Here is a 24974-nt window from a genome sequence, read left to right on the forward strand (position 1 = left end):
TCTATGTGCCAGAGCCTCCACAATGGAAGAAGAAACCAGACAGTAATGTCTACGGAATTGGTTCCAGCACCATCTTGCTCTGTGATGCTACCGGCAATCCAGAACCAGAGATCAAATGGAAAGTGAATGGAATAGCAATTGAAAGTAAGTCCCAGGGAATAAATAGGGAGAAGGTATGAAGCCTGTGGATAGTAAGTATACATAGATGGAAGCACCAAAGTATCTATGTTTGTTGAAAGCTTCTCTACCGCTACTAATGACTAGGGAGTCAATTCAGAGTGGTTTACACGAGCTTCTGTAATGTTGTTACAATACAGAATTTGAGTGTCTGTGATGGTTTTCAATATTGCTTCAGATGGTACTCACTGGTGGTTTGCTGCATTGTATGGTGCCTTTACATAGCATTTACTCTATGTACAGTACATATTTTTATTTATTTAAAATTTTATCATCTCACACTATTACAGAATTTGAGTGTCTGTGATGGTTTTCAATATTGCTTCAGATGGTACTCACTGGTGGTTTGCTGCATTGTATGGTGCCTTTACATAGCATTTACTCTATGTACAGTACATATTTTTATTTATTTAAAATTTTATCATCTCACACTATTTGACAATTCTAGGGAGATCAGAGATTGCCAGTAGCTAGTAAGTATGGCAAGATGGAGGTACCACTACTACCTATCACTTAAAGGCATATGCAGCACTTTGAAATTTATAGATGGTACCTGCTTGGAAGAGCTTTCAATCTAACTAGGAAAAACAGACAGGACATATAAGGTTGGGGATGCAGAACCCAAGGTCAGAGGAGTTAGGAGTCGAAAGCACTCTCAAAGAGGTAGGCTTTTAACTGGTACCATAGTACTTCTGTTTATAGTGAGACCAGAACATAAGAATAGCTTTACTGGGTCAGACCAATGGTCCATCAAGTCCAGTGGCCTGTTCTCACAGTGACCAATCCAGGTCACTACTACCTGGCCAAAACCCAAGGAGTAGCAATATTCCATGCTACTGATCCAGGGCAAGCAGTGACTTCCTCCATGGTTTTTGTCAATAAACTATGGATTTTTCCTCCAGGAACTTGTCCAAACCTTTCTTAAAACCAGCTACGCTATCCACTCTTACCACATCCTCTGGCAAAGTGTTCCAGAGCTTAACTATTCTCTGACTGCAAAAAAATTTTCCTCCTATTGGTTTTTAAAGTATTTTCCTGTAACTTCATCGAGTGTCCCCTAATCTTTGTAATTTTTGACAAAGTGAAAAATCGATCCACTTATACCCGTTCTACTCCTCTTTCAACCTTTTCTAGTACCAGAATTGAACGCAATACTCCAGGTGAGTTCGCACCATGGAGCGATACAGGGGCATTCTAATATTCTTAGTCTTGCTAACCATCCCTTTTTTAAATAATTCCTAGCATCCTTTTTGCTTTTTTGGCCACCGCTGCACATTAGGCGGAAGATTTCATCGTATTGTCTACGATGATACCCAGATCTTTTTCTTGGGTGCTAACCCCCAAAGTGGACCCTAGCATCTGGTAACTGTGATTCAGATTATTCTTCCCAATGTGCATCACTTTGCATTTGTCCATTTGGATGCCCAGTCTTCTAATTTCCTAAGATCTGCCTGCAATTTTTCACAATCCACGTGCATTTTAACAACTTAGAACAGTTTAGTGTCATCTGCAAATTTAATCACCTCACTTGTCGTTCCAATTTCCAGATCATTTATAAATAAGTTAAATAGCACCGGTCCCAGTTCAGACCCCTGTGGCACTCCACTGTTTACTCTCCTCCATTGAGAAAAATGACCATTTAACCATATCCTCTGTTTTCTATCTGATAACCAATTCCTAATCCACCTATCCCATGACACTTTAAGTTTCTCAGGAGCCTCTTGTGAGGAACTTTATCAAAAGCTTTCTGAAAATCTAGATATACTATATTAACCGGCTCACCTTTATCCACATGTTTATTCACACATTCAAAGAAGTCAAGCAAATTGATGAGGCAAGATCTCCCTCGGCTGAACCCATGCTGACTCCGTCTCGTTAAATCATGTTTGTCTAATAAATATGAGAGAACTCGTATAATACTGATAATATACTGTATATGAATCAAAAATAAGAGATATCTTCAAAAGGTTTCCACGGTTTACAGGAAATTTAAAAAGAAGGAAAAACATAACAAGAATTAGTGATTGTATAGAGAACAGTGAGATTTACATTTTTGAGAATAGCCAAGTTTTCAGATGTTTTCGGAATAATTGGAAGGAACTCAAATATCTCAAAAGCAAATTATATCACTTTTCCACATAATCATCATGTTTTATGATACATTTTTCTCATGACATTCTATGACACGCCCTCTTACCACTTCTCCCCCCCCCAACCATTTCCCCCTGAAAAGATGAAAGTGCAGAAACCTTTTGAAGAACCCTTGTATTTGAGACTTCTGCACAGTAAGATCTAGGAGAAGACAGTCAGTGTACATATTGAGATAATATAGAAAGCATGGCTACATATTCAAAGTATGGATTTATATTGGAGAGAGAGAAATAAACTTTAAATGATTGGACTTTCAAAAGTCTGTTAATTTATTCGGCAACACCGTCCCTTTTCTCATTTTTGCCCCAATCTGGAAATCTTGGTGCTGCTAAAGTTCTTGTCAGGGCAATTTCAAAACCTATTTACTCATGTAAAGCTGTCATCTTAGAGAATGGCTTTGTAAAATTGCCCAGCTTACATGAAGGAGAGAGAGAACTGGGCAACAATTTGGGGAAAAGGGAATCTATTACAAAAAGACAGAAACATGATAGCAGATAAGAGCCAAATGGCCCATCCGCTATTTCATCCTTTCCCTAAGAGATCCCATGTGCCTGTCCTACACTTTATTGAATTCAGACACAGTCCTTGTTTCCTCTACCTTCACCAGGAGGCTATTCCACACACCCACCACCCTTTCTGTAAAGAAGTATTTCCTTAGATTACCTCTTAACTTCATCCTATGTCTTCTCAATACAGAGCTTTCCTGATTGGTAAGGCCCGACTTTAGTACAGGAAGAGGCGGTCGGAGCATATAGCGAGTGATTTCTTTCACTCGCCGGCGCTCCGGCTGCCCTCTCCTGCCCGGTCATTCGCGGTCGGAAAATACCATGAATGACCGGGACCGTGAACCGCTGACTGCAAATTCATGGGGGAGCACTGTACTCCCTATTTGTGCCCCTTTCATATCCAACAGTTTGGTCACCCAGTCAAAGAAATCAGTCCGATTTGTCTGACAAGACCTGCTTCAAGTGAAACTATGCTGCCTCGAGTCCTGCAGTCCATTCGGTTCTAGAAAACTCACAATCTTCTGCTTTAGAAGCATTTCCATTAGTTTGTGATGATCATAAGATGGCCAAACAGGTTGAAAAGGTGATGGCAAAAGCTAGAAGGATGCTAGGATGTATAGAGAGAGGTATGGCCAGTAGGAAAAAGGAGGTATTGATGCGCCTGTACAAGACTCCAGTGAGACCTCATTTAGAATATAGTATACAATTCTGGAGACCGCACCTTCAAAAAGATATAAATAGGATGGAGTCAGTCCAGAGGAAGGCTACTAAAATGGTCGGTGGTCTTTATCATAAGGCACACTGGGACAGACTTAAAGATCTCAATATGTATACTTTGGAGGAAAGGCAGGAGAGGGGAGATATGATAGAGATGTTTAAATACCTACAAGGCTTAAATGAGCATGAGGTGAGTTTCTTTCATTTGAAAGGAAGCTCCGGAATGAGAGGGCATAGGATGAAATTAAGAGGTGAGAGGTTCATTAGTAATCTAAGGAAATTGTGTTGTTTTTTTTTACAGAAAGGGTGTTACATACATGAAATAGTCTCCCAGTAGAGATGGTGGAGATGAAGACTATGTGTAAGTTCAAGAAGGTGTGGGACAGGCACATGGGGCTCTTAAGGAGAGATGGAGATAATGGATGCTGTGGATGGGTCATTTGGCCTTTATCTGCCATCATGTTTCCATGTTTCTACTTTACTCACCACTGAAGTCAGGCTAACAGGCCTATAATTCCAAGCCTCCTCCATACTTCCACTCTTGTGTAGAGGAAGTACATCCATGGTAGATTCAGGGGCAATGTTAGGAGATTCTACTTTACGGAGAGGGTAGTGGATGCCTGGAATGCGCTCCCGAGAGAGGTGGTGGAGAGTAAAACTGTGACTGAGTTCAAAGAAGCGTGGGATGAACACAGAAGATTTAGAATCAGAAAATAATATTAAATATTGAACTAGGCCAGTTACTGGGCAGACTTGCACGGTCTGTGTCTGTATATGGCCGTTTGGTGGAGGATGGGCTGGGGAGGGCTTCAATGGCTGGGAGGGTGTAGATGGGCTGGAGTAAGTCTTAACAGAGATTTTGGCAGTTGGAACCCAGCACAGTACCGGGTAAAGCTTTGGATTCTTGCCCAGAAATAGCTAAGAAGAAAAAAATTAAAAAAATTTAAATTGAATCAGGTTGGGCAGACTGGATGGACCATTCGGGTCTTTATCTGCCGTCATCTACTATGTTACTATGTTATCCTCCTCCAGTCCTCTGGAACTACTCTAGTCTCTAAAGAACCAAAGAAAATGTCAGATAGCAGAGCCTCCGGAATCTCTCTGCGTTCCTTGAATACCCCAGGGTGCATCCTGTCGAGTCCTATCACTGTCTATTTTTAGTTTAGCTAGTTCCATACAACACCATCTTAGAATTAGCCCTGATCTACTTTATATCCATTCCCATTAGCATTTGTTTTCTGCAGTCTATCCCCAGCCTTTCATCTGTGAACACAAAACAGAAATAATTGTTAAGCAGTTCAGCTTCATCCTTATCAGCTTCCACATATTCCTCCCTTTTACCCTTGAGCCTTACAATGTCATTTTGAAAGAAAGAAACATGATGGTAGATAAAGGCCAAATGGCCCATCCAGTCTGCCTAACCGCAGTAAACATTATCTCTTTCTCTAAGAGATCCCATGTGCCTATCCCAGGCTCTCTTGAATTCAGACAGTCTTTGTCTCCACCACCTTTTCCGGGAGACTGTTCCATGCATCTACCACCCTTTCTGTAAAAAAAAAAAGTATTTCCTTAGATTATTCCTGAGTCTATCACCTCTTAACTTCATCCTATGCCCTCTTATTTCAGAGCTTCTATCTAAAAAAAAAAAAAAAAAGTCTTATCCCTTCATTTTACAATATTGGCTTTCCTTTCTTCTGTGTTCATCTTTGCTTTCCTGACAGATTTTCCAGCTGCTCTAAGTATTTTTGCATATCTTCTTTCAGCAATGTCTTATAATTTATGAAGGCTAACTTTTTCCCCTTACCTTTTCAGGTACTACATTTGAGAAACAAAGCAACCATCTTTTCCTCTTACTTTTATTTATTTAAAACACATGTACCCCGCATATCCAGCATCTATGTGGGTGAAAGCAATACATACATAATTAAAACAAAACTCAACAAACCACAATACAATATATAACTTATAGCCCAAAACCTGCTTTTTAAAACTAATAAGGCCAGATAACTGCTAAAATTATACATTGCCCAGGTTTGAAAAGGCCAATTGGAAAAAAAAGCTTTCAAACTTTTCCGGAATGCCAAAAAATCAGAAATTAGACAAATAGAGTCTGGAACTGAGTTCCACAATGAAGGTCCAGCCACCTAAAACATTTGGGATCGATTTACGACCTTACTGAATTGAACGAAGCGAAGGAACAATCAAAAGGTCTCTAGTTTGCGATCTCAGAGGGCAACAAGGTACATATGCCTGTAATAAAGAGGCAATCACCTTAGGTAACAAGTCACGAACAGATTTAAATACCTAGGTCAATATCTTGAATTGTATTTGCCATGCAACTAGCAACCATACTATACCATACACAACTTAGTAACAAAGACAACCCAGCTTAAACAAAAGACACGTCTCCACTGGAAGCCAATGTAACTCACGGTAGAAAGGAGTTACGTGATCATATTTCTTTAGACCCCCGTATTCTGAACCAGTCTGAGCCTAGCCATCTCTTTCTTGGTACATGTCAAATAGACAGTTACAATAGTTGCGAAGACTTCGAAGTAACGACTGAACTAAAAGTTTAAAGGCTGAAAACTCAAAATATGATTTTATAGTACGCAGCTTCCAAAGTATGTAATAACCCTTTTCACCACAGCATCTACTTGCTTTTTTCATGGTCAAGTGTTGATCTATAACAGGGGTCTCAAAGTCCCTCCTTGAGGGCCGCAATCCAGTCGGGTTTTCAGGATTTCCCCAATGAATATGCATTGAAAGCAGTGCATGCACATAGATCTCATGCATATTCATTGGGGAAATCCTGAAAACCCGACTGGATTGCGGCCCTCGAGGAGGGACTTTGAGATCCCTGATCTATAACAACTCCCAATGTTTTAATCGTTGGATTGATCTTATAGAGTTTTGAGTCTATAGTAATTGATAGTTCATGTAAAATTCTATATGGAGACGCAACAAAAAATTTGGTCTTGTCATGATTTAATTTGAATTTAAATTCTTGCATCCATGATTCCATCAGTTTCAGTATAGACCCAATTATTTGGGTAATATGGAATAAAGCTGCATCACAAGGAACGATGATCGTTATGTCATTGGCATATAAATATATTTTTAATTTCATTTTTATGTAATGTGTTTGGAATTTAGCTCATTCCTTTTCAGAACTAGTTCACTGGAAATTATATTCAAATACACAATAAATACAACTTTTTCTAACAATTTACATAGGAGTATATAAAGCATAATACATGTAAACGGCTTTCTCTTATCTTTTAGTCATGCCACTTCCTTCCAATCATCTGGTTCATGGAAAAGAGATTAGCATTACTAATCTACAGGTGAACGACAGTGCCGTGTATCAATGTGAGGCCTCTAATATACATGGGACCCTCCTCGCAAGTGCCAATATTGATGTACTCCGTAAGTAACCTTTCCAACACGTGACATGTTTCTATTATGCTCACAGTAATCTTTTACTAATGGGGGAAGGTTGATAAGTGATGAACCTTAGGTTTGATGGTTGTTATGTTCTTATACGAGTCTTTGGTGTCGGTGTACAAAAAGGGTTAGGTACTGAACTCAGAATGATAGAAGTCTAAATCGGCCTCTTTGAAAACTGACTATGGGAAAGAAATTGAACCATGCCTTTATCAATAGTAGGTCAAAGCAATTCACATTGACATACAGCTGGTATCTTCCTGTCTCTTAAGGGGGAGGCAGAACGAGGTTGGTTATGCTCTCGACGAAACAGTCAAAAAGGCTGAGTGGCCTTAGGGACAGCAGGCGACTGAGACTTCGGCTGACCCTTCTGAAGAGGCTGTCACTTCGCCGGTTGCCTCGCAGGTGGAGTTTGCCTCGGTTGATAACGCCGCTGATAAATCAACGGAGGACGAGAGGGTCGAGACTGTTGAGGCTTAGGCTTCGGCCTAAGAATGGACATGATCAGACAATTTCTTCGTGACTGTCTCGATGGATTCGTCAAAAAGATCCGCCCCAGCACACGGGATGTTGGCCAGGTGGTCCTGAAGATTCGGGTCCGCAACCAGGCCAATCGGCGCATCGCCACAGAGCAGGCTGCTGCTCGGGCCAAGAGCTCGAAAGCATCATAGGCCGATTGCGTCAACTGAAGACGAAGCTGGGACAGCGAAGCAACCACTTCCTCAAATTCAAACCGAGCCTGGGACTCGATGTATGGTGTGAATTTCTGAAGCACAGGCAGGAAAAATTCCAAGTAGGTGGCAAAGTGGAAATTGTAATTCAGGACTCAGGACGTCATCATCGAATTCTGATAGATGCGTCGACCAAACTTATCCATGGTTCTGCCCTCGCGGCCCGGAGGCACTGAAGCATAGACCTGCCCAGGATGAGACCGCTTGAGCGAGGATTCGACCAGGAGGGACTGATGAGAAAGCTGAGGTCCCTCGAAGCCCTTATGATGCACCGTTCGGTACTGAGCATCCAATTTTCCAGGGACCGCAGGGATAGAGTAAGGAGACTCAAAGCACCTCATGAAGGTCTGGTCGAGGAGCTTGTGCAGAGGAAGGCGCAAGGACTCGGCTGGAGGACGAGGCAAGTGCATGGTATCGAGGTACTCCTTGGAGTATCGAGACCCAGCATCGAGGGTAATGTCCATGTCATCCGCCATCTGTCTGAGGAATGAGGAAAAAGACAATTGGTCCGCCGTCGCCGGTTTACGAGAAGGACTGGAAGAACACGAGGCTTCGGGCTCCACAGAGGCTTGTGAGCAACAGGGCGAGTAGAAAACCTCGGGGTCCTCGAGCTCCGGATCCGGAGGAGGAGACCCAGCCGAAGCAGCATACCCCATCCGAGGCAACTTCTTCTGAGGCGAGACGGTCGAGTGTCGAGAGGAATGCCTCAAAGAGTGTCTGGATCGATGCCCCTCTAGATGTCTGGAAGGGGATCGAGCCCGTCTGTGAGAAACCTGGTCAGACGCCTCCAAGGAGCAGATCGGACTTGATGCCGTCGATCGCAGAGGCGGAAGAGTTGAAGCCTCCCTCGACGACGCCCAAGTGTGATAGGGGGTTCGGAAGAACTCGTCCTGCTTCCTGCTATGCCCAGGACTGGGAGGCCCCGAAGGTGGACGCCACACTGTGTCATGGGGCGGGGTAATAGGCTCCAAGGGAGGCAAGTCGCTAAGCGAAGCTTTCCTCAAGGGAATAGGCTCCAAAGGTGGCATATCACTAAGGGAGGCCTTCCTCGAGGGAATCGGTTCCAAAGGAGGCATAGCCCCAACCGAGGACCTCCTCGAGGACCCGGACACCGCACGCCGCTCCTCCTCGCCGAGCAACGAGGTCGTGTGGCGCGCCGGAGGAGGAGGGGGCGGTCCGCCCCTCGGAACCGGAACCGGGAGGTCACCCTGGATCGAGGCAATCAGCCGGGGTCCCATGGTGTGCATGAGTTCCACAAACTGAGCCTCCAGGAGGGACTTCAACGAAGCCGATATGGAGGGATCCGCACCAAAAGGGGGTCCTTCCGTACGGTCTCCGCGCTCTTTCGGTGTCGCATGCTTCTGCTTGCCAGCCTTCGGCACTTTAAGCACCACCGGTGGAACTGTAGGGGTCGATACCTGCTCCGAGGAGATGGAGGAAGGCACCGGCGCCGAAGTCGAGGCCGAAACCGGCGTGAACGATGCTGGTTTCAGAATGCCCGAAGCAGCCGGGGAGGCAGCGGGCTTCGCCGATGGAGTCGAAGCACCAGTCGATGTCGATGTCGAAGCTGAAGGATCCAACGAAGCTTCCATCTTGAACATGGACTCCCACAGCAGACAGCGGCGCTTAAACGCTCTCGCCGTCAAAGTGGAGCAAGGCCGGCACGATTTCGGGAAGTGATCCGGTCCCAGACACTGTAAGCAGCGTCGATGAGGGTCCATGAGCGAAATCGCGCGTTGGCACTTGCTACACTTTTTAAAACCGGTAATCGGCCGGGACATAGGCCGGAAAAGTTCCGCCGCAAGGTCGAAGGCGCAGGGCCTCAGCCACGCGGCCGACCCGGTGTCGGAAGAATGAAAACAAAGAAGAAACAAATGCACAGGAGAGCCAAAAGAACTCAACCCGTGGCAAAACAGAAGGCAAAAACGAGATTCAATGGGTGCGAAATTGAAGATAGACTTCTCAGCTCCGCGGAAGAAAATGAACTGAGGAGACACGCCCGGACTATCGGGCGGGAAGGCACTGGCGCATGCGCGGTGCGGGCATCTCGAAACTTCTGAGTTTCTTCAAGCAAGACATGCTTGCAAGATGTCCATATCGGGGCTCTGTCGGATGACATCACCCACTAGTGAGAATACCTGCCTGCTTGTCCTGGGATAACACATATGAAGGGGTATCTTAGAATGAACGAGAGGAAGGCTTTCTTGAGCAATAGTGCACAGAGGGAGAAGGGAAAGCTGTTCGGTCGGGGTCAGAGGATGCTCCAGTACGGATGGACAGGTACAGCAGTAGATAATGAAAGTTTGCAGGGGACGATGAGCTTTCTAAAATCTGAAATGCATTTCGGGAAAAAGATGAAGAACCTGTACATCTGGATATTCATTCTCTCTAAATCTGTCAGGCCTATTGACTGTGGCGTAGCGAGGGATGCTGACCCCCAGAGCACTCCTCCCCATGTACCTTGGCACCCTTCTGATGTCACATCCTGGCCCCGCGGCACTTCCCTTACTACGCTACTGTTTATTGAACACCTGTGCATCAAATTCTTCTTGTGTAGGACACATTTTTCTCAATTATAACAATTCACTCTGGAGATGCAGAGAAGGTGGGATGGGAACATTTTTGGTAATTGGTTACGTAAATGCCATTTTACATTAAATTTATCCCTTAACTGTTTGCAAATAAAGAGGTTGCTTACTGTTGTATTTCTATATTACTAACCGACAACTGAGCATTCTTGTCAATCTGAACTAAAAATCTGACTTTCATTGTGCCCCACAGACATTCCTCCACTGATTCTGTCCTTGGATAATGTGGAATATATCACTGTGGCTAGGAAGCCTGTTTTCCTGCACTGTGAAGTTTTTGCAGTCCCAGAGCCGGTAATATCTTGGTGAGTAATACTGAGGACATCTCTTGCTTGTTTTTGTTGCAGACCTGAAAAAATAATCCATATATACTTGTAGCTTTAGGCTAGATGCGCTGAGGAACCGTTTGGAGGATTGTCTCTTCAAATCAATTTTTGTTCCTGAATTATTTATCCACCTACCTGATGCCTAAATGGAGGGGTCGGAGTGCCGCTGGTGCCTAGCGGCATACCGGTACCCCCGCAGCTGGCAACATTGAAGAGCTCCTCAGACAGATGGAAGGAGCATTTTCAGCGTCGGAGAGAAGCCTGCAGATGACCCACGGAACGATCGAGATTGCGGTAGTTCCTCAGGGACTGGAAACAACATTGAGCCCCAACGTCAGGGCGCCGCCCCCGCAGTCTCAGACAAGCAGCTCTCCAAGGTACAGAAATCCCGGAAGTCGGGGCTTTACCTTCCCCGGAGGCAAGCAGTCCATCGGAGAGCCTGCTGTTAGGAGCTCATATTAACATGAGCCCTTTTTTTATTTATAAATTTAATACATTTAATAATATCAGATGATATCAAAGAAAAAGGTTTGACAAAATGAATACTTATATGATACAATACACAACAAAACAATCCTTTTTAAGCCCACTATCTGGAGAGGCACATTACCATTTTTTTACCATAATTTTTTAAGGAAATCAAAGAAATGGGTTGAATTCATATGAATCCTAATCATTCCTACTATATAAGACCTTGACATCCTACCATTTTCTCAGAGATGAAACATCAAGAAACTCACTTCTGTTCACGAGCTAACAAAAATTGTTGCAGCTGAATGGGGTCCCCAAAAACATATTCAATGTCTTTAACAAGACATTTACAAGGAAACTTTAAATAAAATGATGCCTCAAGAGCTAACACTGGTCCCGTGACCAGCTGTTCCATGAAACAGTCCTTCACCGCCTCCAGGAATTTTGTTTCTCTCATGCAATTTGAGTGTCCAATGCTCCAGTCTATTCCAGGTTAGTTGAAATCCCCCATTAGCACCACCTAGGGAAATGTTTAAGAGATATCTCCTTGAAGTTTTGGGGGTCTCAGAAGATTCGATACCCCCTTTATCACGAGTTTATTACCTACCTAACAAGAATCAATCTCTAAAAAGGTCTTCAGACAAAGGATCATTGAATGCGTTGGAGTTACTGGTGAAATCTGACAGAGGCAGCAGAACCAAGTACTTTGATTATATCAGTAGCTCTTTCTATTGATAAAATTTGGTTGTTAAAATTATTCTTTACAAACAGGCAGAAAGAATTCATGGGCTTTAGAATACCCTGATTTATCACAGGAAACCCAAAAGCGTCGCCGTGAATTTCTTATGTTGAAGCCAGGTGTTATATCTTTAGGTGCTATTTTTTACTTGTGACACCCTTGTAAGTGTATAGTGCAGCACCGTACAGTTAAATATGTTTTGTTTTGTTTTTTAGCCTAGCCAATTGACTTCTTTCTTGGTGCTTTCCCGTTTGGAGGCCCTAAGATTATAGATTAATCCCTGCAATCAGCCCTATAGCCATTTCTATGCATAAGAATGTACATTATGTCAAATTCTTTTCTTTTTGTTCTCGCTAAGAAAAACCTTGGATCCCATAATTTGAGGACTTGAGCATATTAGTTATAAATTACTCCAATGGTTTCAGGTTTATAAAATTCAAAGTGGTTTAACATAATAAAACCAAAGAATAAAGAGGGAATAAGTTATTGTATTACTAATTTTACTTTCTGTACAAGTTATTCTTGGTTGTCTGATTTGAAAATCAATAAATCTATTAAATAATAATAATAATATACTTGTAGCTTTAGTTATTAGGCCCTGTATGACCCCTTTTCAGGATATGCATTACCTCTAGGGTTACTAGATGTCTGGATTGCCCCAGACATGTCCTACTTTTCGAGGACTTGTCCAGGGGTCCGGACGGCTTTTCAAAACCTGGCACTTTGTCATATTGGGAGGGGGCATGTGCGGATGCCGTCTGGGGGCGGGACTGAGGGGGCAGAACGTAGGTGAAACAGGGCAGGACTGTTATTTGACAAGGAGCCCTTCAGAAAAGGAGAAACATTGGCATTTGCATTTTGAGTGTGATCAATTTATAACTCCAAAAGATAATGGACAAATCAGATGGTCCAAGGGGTGAAGGAGACTATCACAAAAGATATGAAAAATACGTATGCGGCCATTAGTAAACTAACCTACAGTAGGTACTTGTAATAATGAATCCTTTTTATGTATCCTTTTGATCCTTTGGATTGAATTGGATTTATTTTTCCTGATTTACAGCTATTGACATAAGTGTTAAGCAAACATATACGTATACAAATTCCCTGTATAAGGGGTTGGGGCCTCTGATCATGCGTTGTCTATACTTTAGATTGGTATGTTCTCATATATCAATATATTACTAAACGATTGCTATACTGAGCACAGGCACGTGTATATTTATTTCCTGTTGTATCTCAGGATCAAAGAAGACAGCACTGATCCACTCCAAGGAGTCCGCTTCTCAATTCATGATAATGGCACCCTGGAAATCAAGGAGCCGGATCAAGAGGATTCTGGCTCCTACACATGTTGGGTGACCAACCAACTGAACAAAGCAGCAATCACAGCCCACTTGATGGTCTTAGGTAACCCCTCTAATTCTTATCTTCTTCCCTAACATTTTACATTAATGACCTCTTATCTCTCTCTCATCTCTTCCCATGTGACAAGCATCGGACATCAAAAATCATTTTCCACTGGGAAAGGTTTGATAAGGCAACTTCAATATTGATTCAGCTGCAATGGCTACCGATCAGAGAAAGGATTGTTTTTAAGATATTTGAGGGTTTATCTCCAGAAAATATGATTGGTTTATTTAGCTTTCCAAATAGAATCTGCTTAACTTGAGTTTTAGAAACCTGTTTAGTCTGCATTAGGGGTTTGATATACATGTAATCAGGCAGTACAGAGTTGGTCTTTCTGCCCTATGGATTTAAAACAAATCAGAATATATTCTCTTTTTCATTGTAATTTGAAAACCTATTTATTTAGGAAATATTTGTTCTGATATGGTTATATGTCTTTTCTTCCAATACTGAATTGTATCTGCATTGTCCTATAGTATATTGTGATCTACTTTGGCCCTTTATTTGAGGGGAGATGGTGCAGTATAAATGTTAGTTAACCTAATGTTGCATATTGGTTTCCTTCTCTTCTTTCTGAATCCCTGTTCAAGAGGTGTTTGTGTCAAAATTGAGTAGTGGTTAGCACTTTTTGTTGCTAGTGCATTGAAAATTGTAAGGCCGATATTCACACTGGGGGGGGGGGGGGGCGTGGTGGCAGTGAACCAGGAAATTCAGGTGCTGGTGATAAAGGGTGCCAAAATCCCAGTCCGGTATACCTTTAGATGTCTAGCAGAATAGATGAAGGACTGAGATTTTGTACCCTAAGCCAGTGCTTCACCTGGCCCACAGGAGGGAGAAACTTGAGAGAGATGGGGCACAACAGTCCCTTGAGCCATATCAAGCTACCGGCAATACATTTCTGGTCTAAGTTCAGCCACATTTGACATAAGACAGCCAAGCCCACTATTCAGCAGCCATTGGCTATCTCCTGCTAAATAACTGTGGTTAGCTGACTTAGCCATATGTAGCTGGCTAAACAGCGCTGACTATCAGGCACTGCCTCATTTCCAAAGGCCGTTGTAGATATACCCCTGATATTCAGTCGGCAGTGGTCAGCCAAGAGGAGATTTAAGCAAATAGAACTATTATTGTACTCAAGTAAAAGCTTTGTTACTTTTACTTGTAAGGAAGAACAAGATAACATTTGTTGCTTTTACTGAAATAATCATTTTGCCAATGTTTACTACTTTTACTCAGTTACATCTGATTCTTGCTGTTAAAAGTAAAATGTGAAAGTGGAAGGGAGATGTAAATGATGATTCCTCAGTAAAACAAATGAAAAGAACATTAACACACAATAGTCTGATGTACTGTGGAGCCTAGTTCATTTACAAAAACATATATTTTCAATGGAATTATTCAGTTAACTCTCTGTGTCCTGGACCAAAAATAAAATCACAATGTAAAAGACAGACCATGCACTTGCTCATCAAGTCCAATAGATGTCAGTGTTACTCCTTTTCTCCATATGATTTCCAAATACATCCATATGGTTGTTTGTGATTCTATGTACAAGAACAGATTTCCTGCTCTTCACCGGGAAACTTGTTATCTCTGAATTCATACGTTCTCTTGTATATATGGACAATGGTTCATAAATTTACCCTTGTCTTACAAGTCACCTTTTCAACTTCCTTAGCACAGCTAGAGTGCAAATACAGCCATTTAGACAAGACATGCCAATCTGTATTTACAAAGTCTCAGGCTATTCACTAGATCTCATTCCCCAACCTTTAATATCTATTCACTTAGGTTTGATTCATTCACAAAGCCTAGTCCAGGGGTAGGCAATTCCAGTCCTTGAGAGCCAGAGCCAGGTCAGGTTTTCAGGATATCCACAATGAATATGTATGAGATGGATTTGCATGCACTGCCTCCTTGAGATGCAAAGCTATCTCATGCATATTTATTGTGGATATCCTGAAAACCTGGCCTGGCTCTGGCTCTCGAGGACCGGAACTGCCTACCCCTGGCCTAGTCCAACAACTCAGTTTTCATAGCATCTGTGACACCAAATTCCAGGAATTGTTCAACAATGTCATATTAACAAAGCTCCTCACAATCATTCACATTCCCCCTACTTGAACTTGATTCTATTCACTAGGGAAAATTATCAACAGATATATTTTCAGGAGACCTCTGAGCTTCTGGCAACAAGATTCATTCCTCCCACTATTAATAAGCAGAGCATTCCATTTAAACAGCCTGTCCAACATTCTTTTATAACTATAATTAGTAAGAAATAGCAAAGCCAATCAAATTCCATTACAAGAACAAAGTCTTTTACTGTAATCATAAAATTCAACCATTTGCACCACGTATAAGGGAGCCCACCATGCAAAATCTTAAAACAGAAACAAAACAAGATAACTCTTGCCTAAATTGGTAAAAAAAAGTTCACCTTTTTCCTTACTGTATCAATCTTACTGCTGTATTTTGCAAGAGTTTTAATAGCATGCATTGTCTAACACAGGGGTGCCCACACTTTTTGGGCTTGCGAGCTACTTTTAAAAGTCAAAATGATCTACCAACAATAAAATTAAAAACAAACAAACCACAAAGCACACTGAAAGGCAGAGAAAACGTTAATTATCATTCATATTCCGGGTTTTTTTCAAAGAGATCAAGGCAGATGACTCTATGCAATGTCACCTCAGTAACAACCATACAAAAATAGACAAATATACCCCTCCCTTTTTACTAAACCGCGAAAGCAGTTTTTAGCGCAGGGAGCTGGACTGAATCCCCCACGCTGCTCTCGACACTCTTAGGCTCCCTGCGCTAAAAACTGCTATTGCGGATTAGTAAAAGGGGGCCATAGTGCAAAATATAGACACCAGATATAAATTCTCAAAACAGACACATTTTGATAATTAAATTGAAAATAAAATCATTTTTCCTGTCTTTGTTGTCTCTTGATTTCATGAGTCTCTGGTTGCACTTTCTTCTTCTGACTGTGCATCCAATATTTCTTCCCTTCTTTCAGCCTGTATGCTTCCTCTCCTCCAGACCTCATTCTCTCCCCCAACTTTTTCTTTCTTTCTCCCTGCCCCATTCTTTCTTTCTGTCTCCCTGCCTCCCTTTCTTTCCTTCTCTCTCTCTCTCCATGCCCCCCTTCTTTCTGTCTCCCTGCCTGGCCCTTTTCTTTCTTTCTCCCTGCCCTCCCCAAAACCACTAGGTTTGCCACCGCCGCCATCGGGGAACAGGCTCCCAAGCCACTAGGTTTGCTGCCGCCGCCCCAAGCTCTCCCTGCAGAAGTATCACGCTAACCAGCATTCCGCTCCCCGACGTCAATTCTGATGTCAGAGAGGAAGTTCCAGGCCAGCCAGGCAGTGATTGGATGGCCCAGAACTTCCTCTCCGATGTCAGAATTGACGTCGGGGAGAGGAATGCTGGTCGGTCCAACGCTTCTGCAGGGAGAGCTTGGGGCGGCGGTGGGGGACGTCGGGGAGAGGAAGGTTGATCAGCCTGGTAGATTGGGATGGCAATACGAGTCTATCACAGAACCCGGGATGGGTTCCGCGATTGACTCGCATTGCCTTCCCGATCTACTAGTTGATCACGATCGACGTATTGGGCACCCCTGGTCTAACAGATAATTCCAAATATAACATATTGCAGTAATCTATTTGGAATTGAATAAACTCCTGTAGAAGTATTTTCAAATGTTTGACAGATAATCATGACCTAATTTGCTGCATGTGACATAGCTTATACAACTGAAAATGAGGAATTTCATAGCAACATAGAAACATGACGGCAGATAAAGGCCAAATGGCCCATATAGTCTGCTCATCCACAGTAAGCATTATCTCTCTCTCACATTATCACATATTTAGCAATGAAGACCATGTAGAACAAAAAAGATTAGCTTAGTTTCTCTCATTAGCTATACAATCTTGCCATATAATACTTGGATACATAAAGAAGTGAATGTTTTTTGATTATCAGACGCTTCTAAGATTGTGCGAATGCCAGTGAGTCGTCAGATTCTTAAATTCCATAAAGGACAATGGCGGTGCCAGGCGGAAACAGACCCACGTCTCAAAAATAGCTCGAAAATATCCTGGAATAAGGATGGTGAAGATCTGCAACTGATGGACACAAAGCACAGCAGGTAGAGAAATGCATTAGCCGTCTCTCCTATCCTCAGGCTCATCTGCTACGGAGGTCTATAAAATCATTTGTGCAATAGAACTTGGTTGTTTACTCTTTCAAAAAGTACAAAGACTAGGGGACACTCCATACAGTTTCTAAATGCACATTTAAAACAAATTGGAGAAATTATTTTTCTCTCAATGTTTAATTAAGATTTGGAACTTGTATCTAGAGAATGTGGGAAACGATAGCATTGGTAGGTTTCATAAAGGTTTAAACAAGTTCCTGCAGGAAAAGTCCAAAAATCACTAAGACAGGGAAAGTCACTATTTATCCCTGAGGGTAACATGGAATCTTCCTCTTTCTGCCAAGTACTTGAGACTTGACTTGAACTGAATACTATTGGAAACAAGATTCTGGGCTTAGTGAATTTTGCTCTGAACCAGAATGGAAATTTTGATGTTTTCTCCTTTCTTTGTTCTTATGTCTCGTACTTTATCTTCTCTCTCCTCATCTCTTTGCCGTTTCTTTCTCCTTTATCTCATACTGGGTCGAACTGCATTGTGTTGGGAAACAAATGCTTCCCTGAGCCCCCCTGGAAGCATATGAGCCCTGTTCAAATCATCTCTTATTGCTGCTGTCTCCCTAAAATGGCTGTTTCAATCTCTAGCATGTGTGCTTCCAGGGAGGGGGTGGGAGGGAGGGAAGAGAGATAGGAAGGGATTGTTTATGTGCATTCAGGGGAGGGGGAGGGAGGGGACTGGCAACACATAAAAAACCTTGCGGTTAAAGTGCCACTAGAGAATATTTAAATTTTGGCCATATTCATTGTTACATAGTCAGAATGTAAATATATATAAGGTATTCTCTAGGCCAGTGTATCACAAACTATGTGCCACGGCACACTAGTGTGCCTCCTGAAATTTCAGGTTTGCCGCTACACATTGGCAAGGAGGAGATCGTCCACGTCAGCTGACTGCCTACCAGACTTGCCTTTCTCATTGAGAGGCACATCCTAAAGGAAGTGAGCAGGCGCAGATGACTCTCCTACTGGCCAGTGTCTCTCCTCCTCTCCCCGCACCTCCCAGATCCTTCCACCAAAGCAGGTCGAGGCCAGAGGGGCATGAGCAGATGTCTGGGGCACTGGATTAGTGTGCCGCTGGCTGGAAAATTTACGAGATATTGCTCTAGGCAGAGAAAATGTTACTATGGAGAGTGGTCCAAAATATAAGTTGAGCTTGCCCTAGGACATTGCAGGAAAGTTAACTCCCTAGACTCCACCAAAAATATATAAACCTCAAATCTAAATTTTTAAGATAAGGAGCACCCTCAGCGTGAGTTTGAAAGCTTTAAAGAGTGACTCAAAGAGCAGTTCTAGTGCTTAGAATAGCAAAGCCAGCAAACACAGAGCAGAGATTACCATTCACTGCCAGCCGCACACCATCATCTGTGTGCTTTAAAGTGCAAGTCAAGTGCAAACAGTGTGGAAGACAAAAATTTCACTGTCCTGCAATGCCCCGAATGCCTAACCCACTGACCTGAACGGAGAATGAAAAAATTAGTCACTTGTCCCTCCTGTTACTTAGCTGAATAAAGGTGCTGTAGTCAAATAGTAGCAAGGAGAGTCCAGCTTTTTGGGGATCAAAGGTAAAGTGCAGTCCTCTTTCAACATGGCTCGACCTAGCAGGGTTTCAGGGCAATAGCCCCTTCCTCAGGAACCAAACAGGCCAACACGACTGTAGTTCAGAGTGATTCCAGGCAGGCACCTTACCTTTGGTCTTTGATCCCAAAAAAAGCTGGACTCTCCTTGCTACTATTTGACTACAGCACCTTTATTCAGCTAAGTAACTGGAGGGACAAGTGACTCGTTTTTCCATTCTCTGGTCAGGTCAGTGGGTTAGGCATTCAGGGCATTGCAGGACAGTGAACCTTTTGTCTTCCACTTTTATATATATTTATTTATTGCAATTTGTTTGCACTTCACTTGCACTTTAAAGCATACAGGAGCACCCAGATGATGGTGTGCAGCTGGCAGTGAGTGGTAATCTCTGCTCAGTGTTTGCTGGCTTTGCTATTCTAAGCACTAGAGCTGCTCTTTGAGTCGCTCTTTAAAGCTTTCAAACTCACGCTGAGGGTGCTCCTTATCTTAAAAATTTAGATTTGAGGTTTATATATTTTTGGTGGAGTCTTGGGAGTTAACTTTCCTGCAATGTCCTAGGGCACGCCCAACTTATATTTTGGTGTCTTTTAAGGATATTTTGTCTTGGGATTTTTGCTATATTATGGAGAGTGGTGACATCCAGCCGCTCTCTGTATAATCTATGGCAGCCAGAACACATGAAAAGCAGGTATAACTTCATACAAATTAATAAAGTTATATTAGTTTATTCAACAACGGTGGCAACCCTTATACAATTTGCCATCACTGAATGTACAGATAAATTATCCGTATAAAATTATATGGTTTTCATCCTACTGAAAATTTATTTAGGCTGATTAGCTTAAATTTTTATATCAATCTGCTCTTTGAAACTGTAACAAACATTTACATTAATGGCACAGAGACTGTGTTACGCCTAATATTGTGTAGTAAATAGGCTTTTAAATTACTGAGGGAGTAACTCGGTTAGGGGAGAATTGTATCCATGTATGTTCCTTTACTTAACCTCATCTATCAACAGATATGGCAGGGCAAAGTAATGGTAAATGTTTTTTCTCCCATAGAAACGTTAGTGAATGCTGAAAAAGATTTAACCAGATCAGTTCTCTTTGATCATTTGTTACCTTATATGCTTAGAAAATGGCCACATACTTTGCGACTTCATGGACCATTTTCCCTCTCTTAAATTGCATCACTTTGCCTCTTTTGTACCTGCAGAATAATTATTGAGAAAGACTCATTGACTATTTCAAGTGTGATGCCAGAGGACCAGGGTGATTATTCATGTGTTGTTCAAACATCATTGGACAGCGTCTCAGCTAAATTTCATCTCACTGTTCTTGGTACGAGATTTTCCTTCTGTTTGCAAACTGTCCACTCACAACGCTGCAGCTATTTCCAAATACAGTATATGGGGCCCAGGGCTGAAAGAGAAACAATGATTTCATAGGCAGAGAAATTTTATAAAATATTTCAAATGAAGCCATTTAATTTAGAGAATGACATAGTGACAAAATTTCTCCATCCCCATGGGATCTCTCTATTCCCATCCAGTCCCTGCGAGCTCTGTCCCTGTCCCTGCCCCATTCCTGCAAGCTCTGTCCTCATCTGCTCAAGCCTCAAACACTTTCAAATCATAAGTGTTCGAGGCTTGTGCAGTTAAGGCAGAGCTTGAAGGAATGGGACAAAGACAGGGACAGAACTCATGAGGATGGGATGGAGATACTGAGATCCCGTGGGGTTGGGGACGCCCCCATGTCATTCTCTAATGGGGCATGGATTAGTCCACATGAGCTTAAGTTCTGAGACCACCTAGATCCAACCTAAAGCAGGGTCTGTATTGGTTGGAGAGTTCAGAGGCAGCTTTTGACCTCGGGCAAGTCACTTAACCTCAGTTGCTCCAGTTACATAAAACAGATTGTGAGCTCGCCAGAACAATTAGGGAAAAATGCTTGAGAACTAGAATGGAAACCACTTAGACAACCTCCATTGATAGGGGGTATACAATTAACTTATATAAAATATGTTCTAAGGGTCTCCAGCTTGCAGAAAACCCTTGTTATTTAATGATTCATCTCATTTGCAGATGTTCCTAATCCACCAGAAAACCTGTACCTGATGGAAAAACAGAACCAGAGTGTTCGATTATCCTGGGAGGTTGGAAAGAGCCATCACAGTCCCATGAAAGGTAAGGCTCCATTTAGCCTTAGTCTATGCTGAAAAGGGTTCACCTACAAACCACACACAGAAGAAATCTTCCAGGATAAGCCAGCTGGAGCCTTCAACAGCATCCCTTTTCACATAAACCAGGCAGCAGAAAATACACAAGTAAAGCCACAACCCAGCAGTGCACAATCGTAAAGCAACATAACCTAACAAGCAGTATCAACGCAGTTCAACACATTCAACTGCAAAGCAAAGAAGAAAATTCAAAACAACTATTGCCCATAATCCATTTTTCAGGTTGTGACACTGGTAGTGTGATGTCCCGCATAAGACAGTGTGAGGCCCAACCTGGAAAATGGAAGAAGAAAAAACAAGACAAAGGATAGAGAGAACAACTCCAGAGATTCCCCCACCCAACAAGAGTTAAGAATTAAGAAGACTTCTCGCCCTGTGAGGTAAGGAGGCCCAGTACACCTCCCAAATAGCCTGAAAGTTTTCCCATCTACACACCATTAGTCCCGATACAGCTCTACGTGCCAACAGAGCCAGGAAGGAAGAGCTGCAACACTGCAGTACACAAGCAGCGCCTTGAACACCAAATGTCAATGGCCGGCAGGCAAAGCAATCAAGTCGCTCTCAACATAGAACAGAGCAAGCTGAGGCAACAGACTGGCAAAGAAGGCATCAAGGACACTAGAAAAGCCCATGCCCTAGCCCAGAAAAGTTGTCTTTTAGGCAGGTCCCAACGTAGCTCGTCCCTGACCACACTTGAGACAAATATCCTGCTTAGCAAACCCAGCCCTATACGCCCTCCAAGGAGAAACAAAAGCTCTATGAAAAAACTTATATTCCTGCTCCTTGTGAGCCATGTTACAGGAAACCACTGCAACCCATGAGAGAGAATAGCAGAATCTATAGCAACGTTGAGATCCAAACTCCAGGCCCGTGCTAATGAAGGAGACTGAGCATCCAGACCAAGAGTCAAGAGAGAAGAAGTCCAGCTCCCACATCCCCAGACACTGACCCAATAAGCTATCCAGGCCAGACACATAATGCTTAAGCTGAAAATACCCAAATATATCTAAGGTTTCAAGATCAGAGAAGATTATTTACATTGTCCAATTTGACACGGACTAGAGGACATGAAATGAAGCTAAGGGGGGACAGATTCAGGACTAATGTCAGGAAGTTCTGCTTCACTCAGAGAGTGGTTGACACCTGGAATGCCCTCCCAGAGGAGATTATTGCGGAATCGACCGTCCTAGGCTTCAAGAGCAAACTAGATGCATATCTCCTTAAGAGAGGCATATAAAGATATGGTGGACTATAAATTACACCAGGTGTACACCTGGCAGGGCCTCCGCGTGTGCGGATCGCCGGACTTGATGGACCGAAGGTCTGATCCGGAGATGGCAGTTCTTATGTTCTTATCATACAGGGAAGAAATTTCCGAAGGGGCAACAATACGACCGTGGTCATTTAAAATATCTCCCACCTGCTTAATGCCCTTAGCATACCAAACTTGAAAGATTTTTAAATCAACATTAAATAAAAAAATAGGGTGATATGATTCAACCAAACTGTGATCTTTACCGGGCTCAAGCTCAGAAAGTTTAGTTTCCTTAAGTCCAACAATGTCAGCCTTGTGACAGGCCAAACATTGAAGAATTTTGGCTCTCTTACTCGGAGAATTAATCCCCCAAATGGTCCAGGACACACACCAAAGACCTCTCTTAGAGGTCATGGAATCAAACAATAATAAAGTATATACAGAACACTGCCAGGGTGCCCAGCCCTCACCCCAGCAGAGTATCTCCAAAGTAGTACTCACACAATACACACCTACATCCACTCCAGGCCACTGCACTCCCACCCCAGTAAACCTCCCCCATCTCATCTTAAGCTCCACAAACCACCAAACCATCAAGGGAGGTACACTAATGCCAATAACCCTCCCCCCCACCAATCTTCGGACGAGCTCCCAGTTAAAGCTTTTCGGATGCCCTAACTTTATCTGCTTACTTAGCCAGTTAGTGGACTGAATATCACTACCAACCCTGCTAAGTATGGTTTTGCCCAGGCTCTGCCCCCTGATCACCCTTAGCTAAGAGCTGACCAGCTCAGTGGGGCTTAACCAGGCTGAACCCTCTCCTTAGAATATTGGGCTCATAAAAGTTAAATGTAAAAAACACAAGCGAGGTTTGTGAAAATGTAGAAGAAAAGATGTGTGTGTGGGCACTTACCTTCTGATATTCAGCTGGCAGCAGTCAGCGTTTTTGTAAGCCAACTTATGCCCCAAAATTCAGTGCCAGCCCTTGTCTGGGGCATGAGTCTGGGTGGCCTGGTCGCCCAGAGCTTATGGGGGCTCAACTGATATTCAGCCAGTTATGCCGCCCCCTCCACGAGCCCTAATCCCCCTCCTTCCCATGACCTCTTGTGGCAGCCATTTTAATTATGCATCAGCAAGGGGCTGCTCTCCTATCTTTGACAATCCCCATCCCCTCTGCTTGACCACCAGGTATTCAAGTAGGCTTGATGGGGGGGGGGGGGGGGGAAGAGGAGAGGTCATGGAGCCAGCTGTGGGGAAGATGTGGAGAATTGTTGGGAGGGGGGATCAGGGCTTGTGGAGTGGGTCTTTTTTTAACTACCAAAAAGCCTTATGCAGGTCACAACCCAGTATTCAGCTGGAGCCTCCTAAAGTTAAGTGGGTAAAATTAAGGCAGCTTTTGAACTTCCCTGTTTCCCATTATTTTGAAAATGTATATGAGAGATGCTCTTCAGTATTCTCAGGCAGATAATTTATTTGATGATAATATCGATTATGTTTCTAGGGGCTTCAAACAGGTAGCTGAAGAGGGGAGTTGGATCAATTAGTATTAGATCTCTCTCAATTTCTGGAATCTTCTAGGCATGTTACTTTGTTAGTTACTTTTCAATCCGAGGAGAAGAAAACTATTTTGAAATTGTATTTTGCCAAAAAACAGACTTTGTTCTGTGGCAGCAATTATTAATATTTCCTGATGTAGCCAGACAGACACAATTTCATAGGAAGCAAGACTTTGGCTGTGGGGGCTTCCTTTTTATTCTCAGATTTCCCTGCAAATGTCTGGTTTCATACGGAAATAATAAATATATTTTTGGGGATCCCACCCATTTGGAGTTATTTCTTCAAGATAAACCTGTTCTTTAGACAGTTGCAGTTAAAGCATAGAGGAGTTCAAGTTCAAGTTCATTAGTATTTGATGAATCGCTTATTCGGTTTGCTAAGCGATGTACAAAATTATAAAAAGAAGTAAAATTACAAAAAAGACAAACCAAATGACAAAATTCTTGAAGACAAGATAAACTTGAATTGGGAGGAAAGGAGGGGAAAATTACAACTTTTTTAGAAGAAATAGACAAAAAAGGAAGAGAACAATGGGGGACGGGAAAGATAAAAATCTGAGAATATTTAACAAATCTAAAATTTAAATGTTAAAAGCATCTTTAAAAAGATGAGATTTTAAGGATTTTTTAAAAGAGATGAGATCCTTTTCATTTTTAATATATTGTGGTAACGAGTTCCACCATTGGGGGTTCATTACGGAGAACATATCAGATCTTCTCGTGCCTACTATTTTCAGAGAGGGGATAGATAGGAGATTTTGGAAGGATGATCTGAGTGGTCGTATAGTGTTATGGGGTGTTAAAATTCTAGCTATAAACTAAGGTTCATTAAAGGTTAAGGTTTTAAATATTAACAGCATGA

The 24974-nt window shown here is 42.6% G+C and overlaps 1 protein-coding gene across 2 annotated transcripts in view; it reads left to right on the forward strand.

Moving 5' to 3' along the window:
- Positions 1–24974, forward strand: part of CHL1 (cell adhesion molecule L1 like) — a 126396-nt gene that overhangs the window by 56125 nt on the left and 45297 nt on the right. For both annotated transcript variants that reach the window (XM_033926532.1, XM_033926531.1), the window contains exons 9-15: positions 13–144; positions 6837–6980; positions 10511–10622; positions 13097–13263; positions 17254–17419; positions 20279–20403; positions 21147–21248. In XM_033926532.1, coding sequence (XP_033782423.1) covers positions 13–144; positions 6837–6980; positions 10511–10622; positions 13097–13263; positions 17254–17419; positions 20279–20403; positions 21147–21248 — 948 coding nt within the window. The remainder of the gene's footprint in view (positions 1–12; positions 145–6836; positions 6981–10510; positions 10623–13096; positions 13264–17253; positions 17420–20278; positions 20404–21146; positions 21249–24974) is intronic.

Source organism: Geotrypetes seraphini, chromosome 17, assembly GCF_902459505.1.
Source record: "Geotrypetes seraphini chromosome 17, aGeoSer1.1, whole genome shotgun sequence".
Lineage (NCBI taxonomy): Eukaryota > Metazoa > Chordata > Amphibia > Gymnophiona > Dermophiidae > Geotrypetes > Geotrypetes seraphini.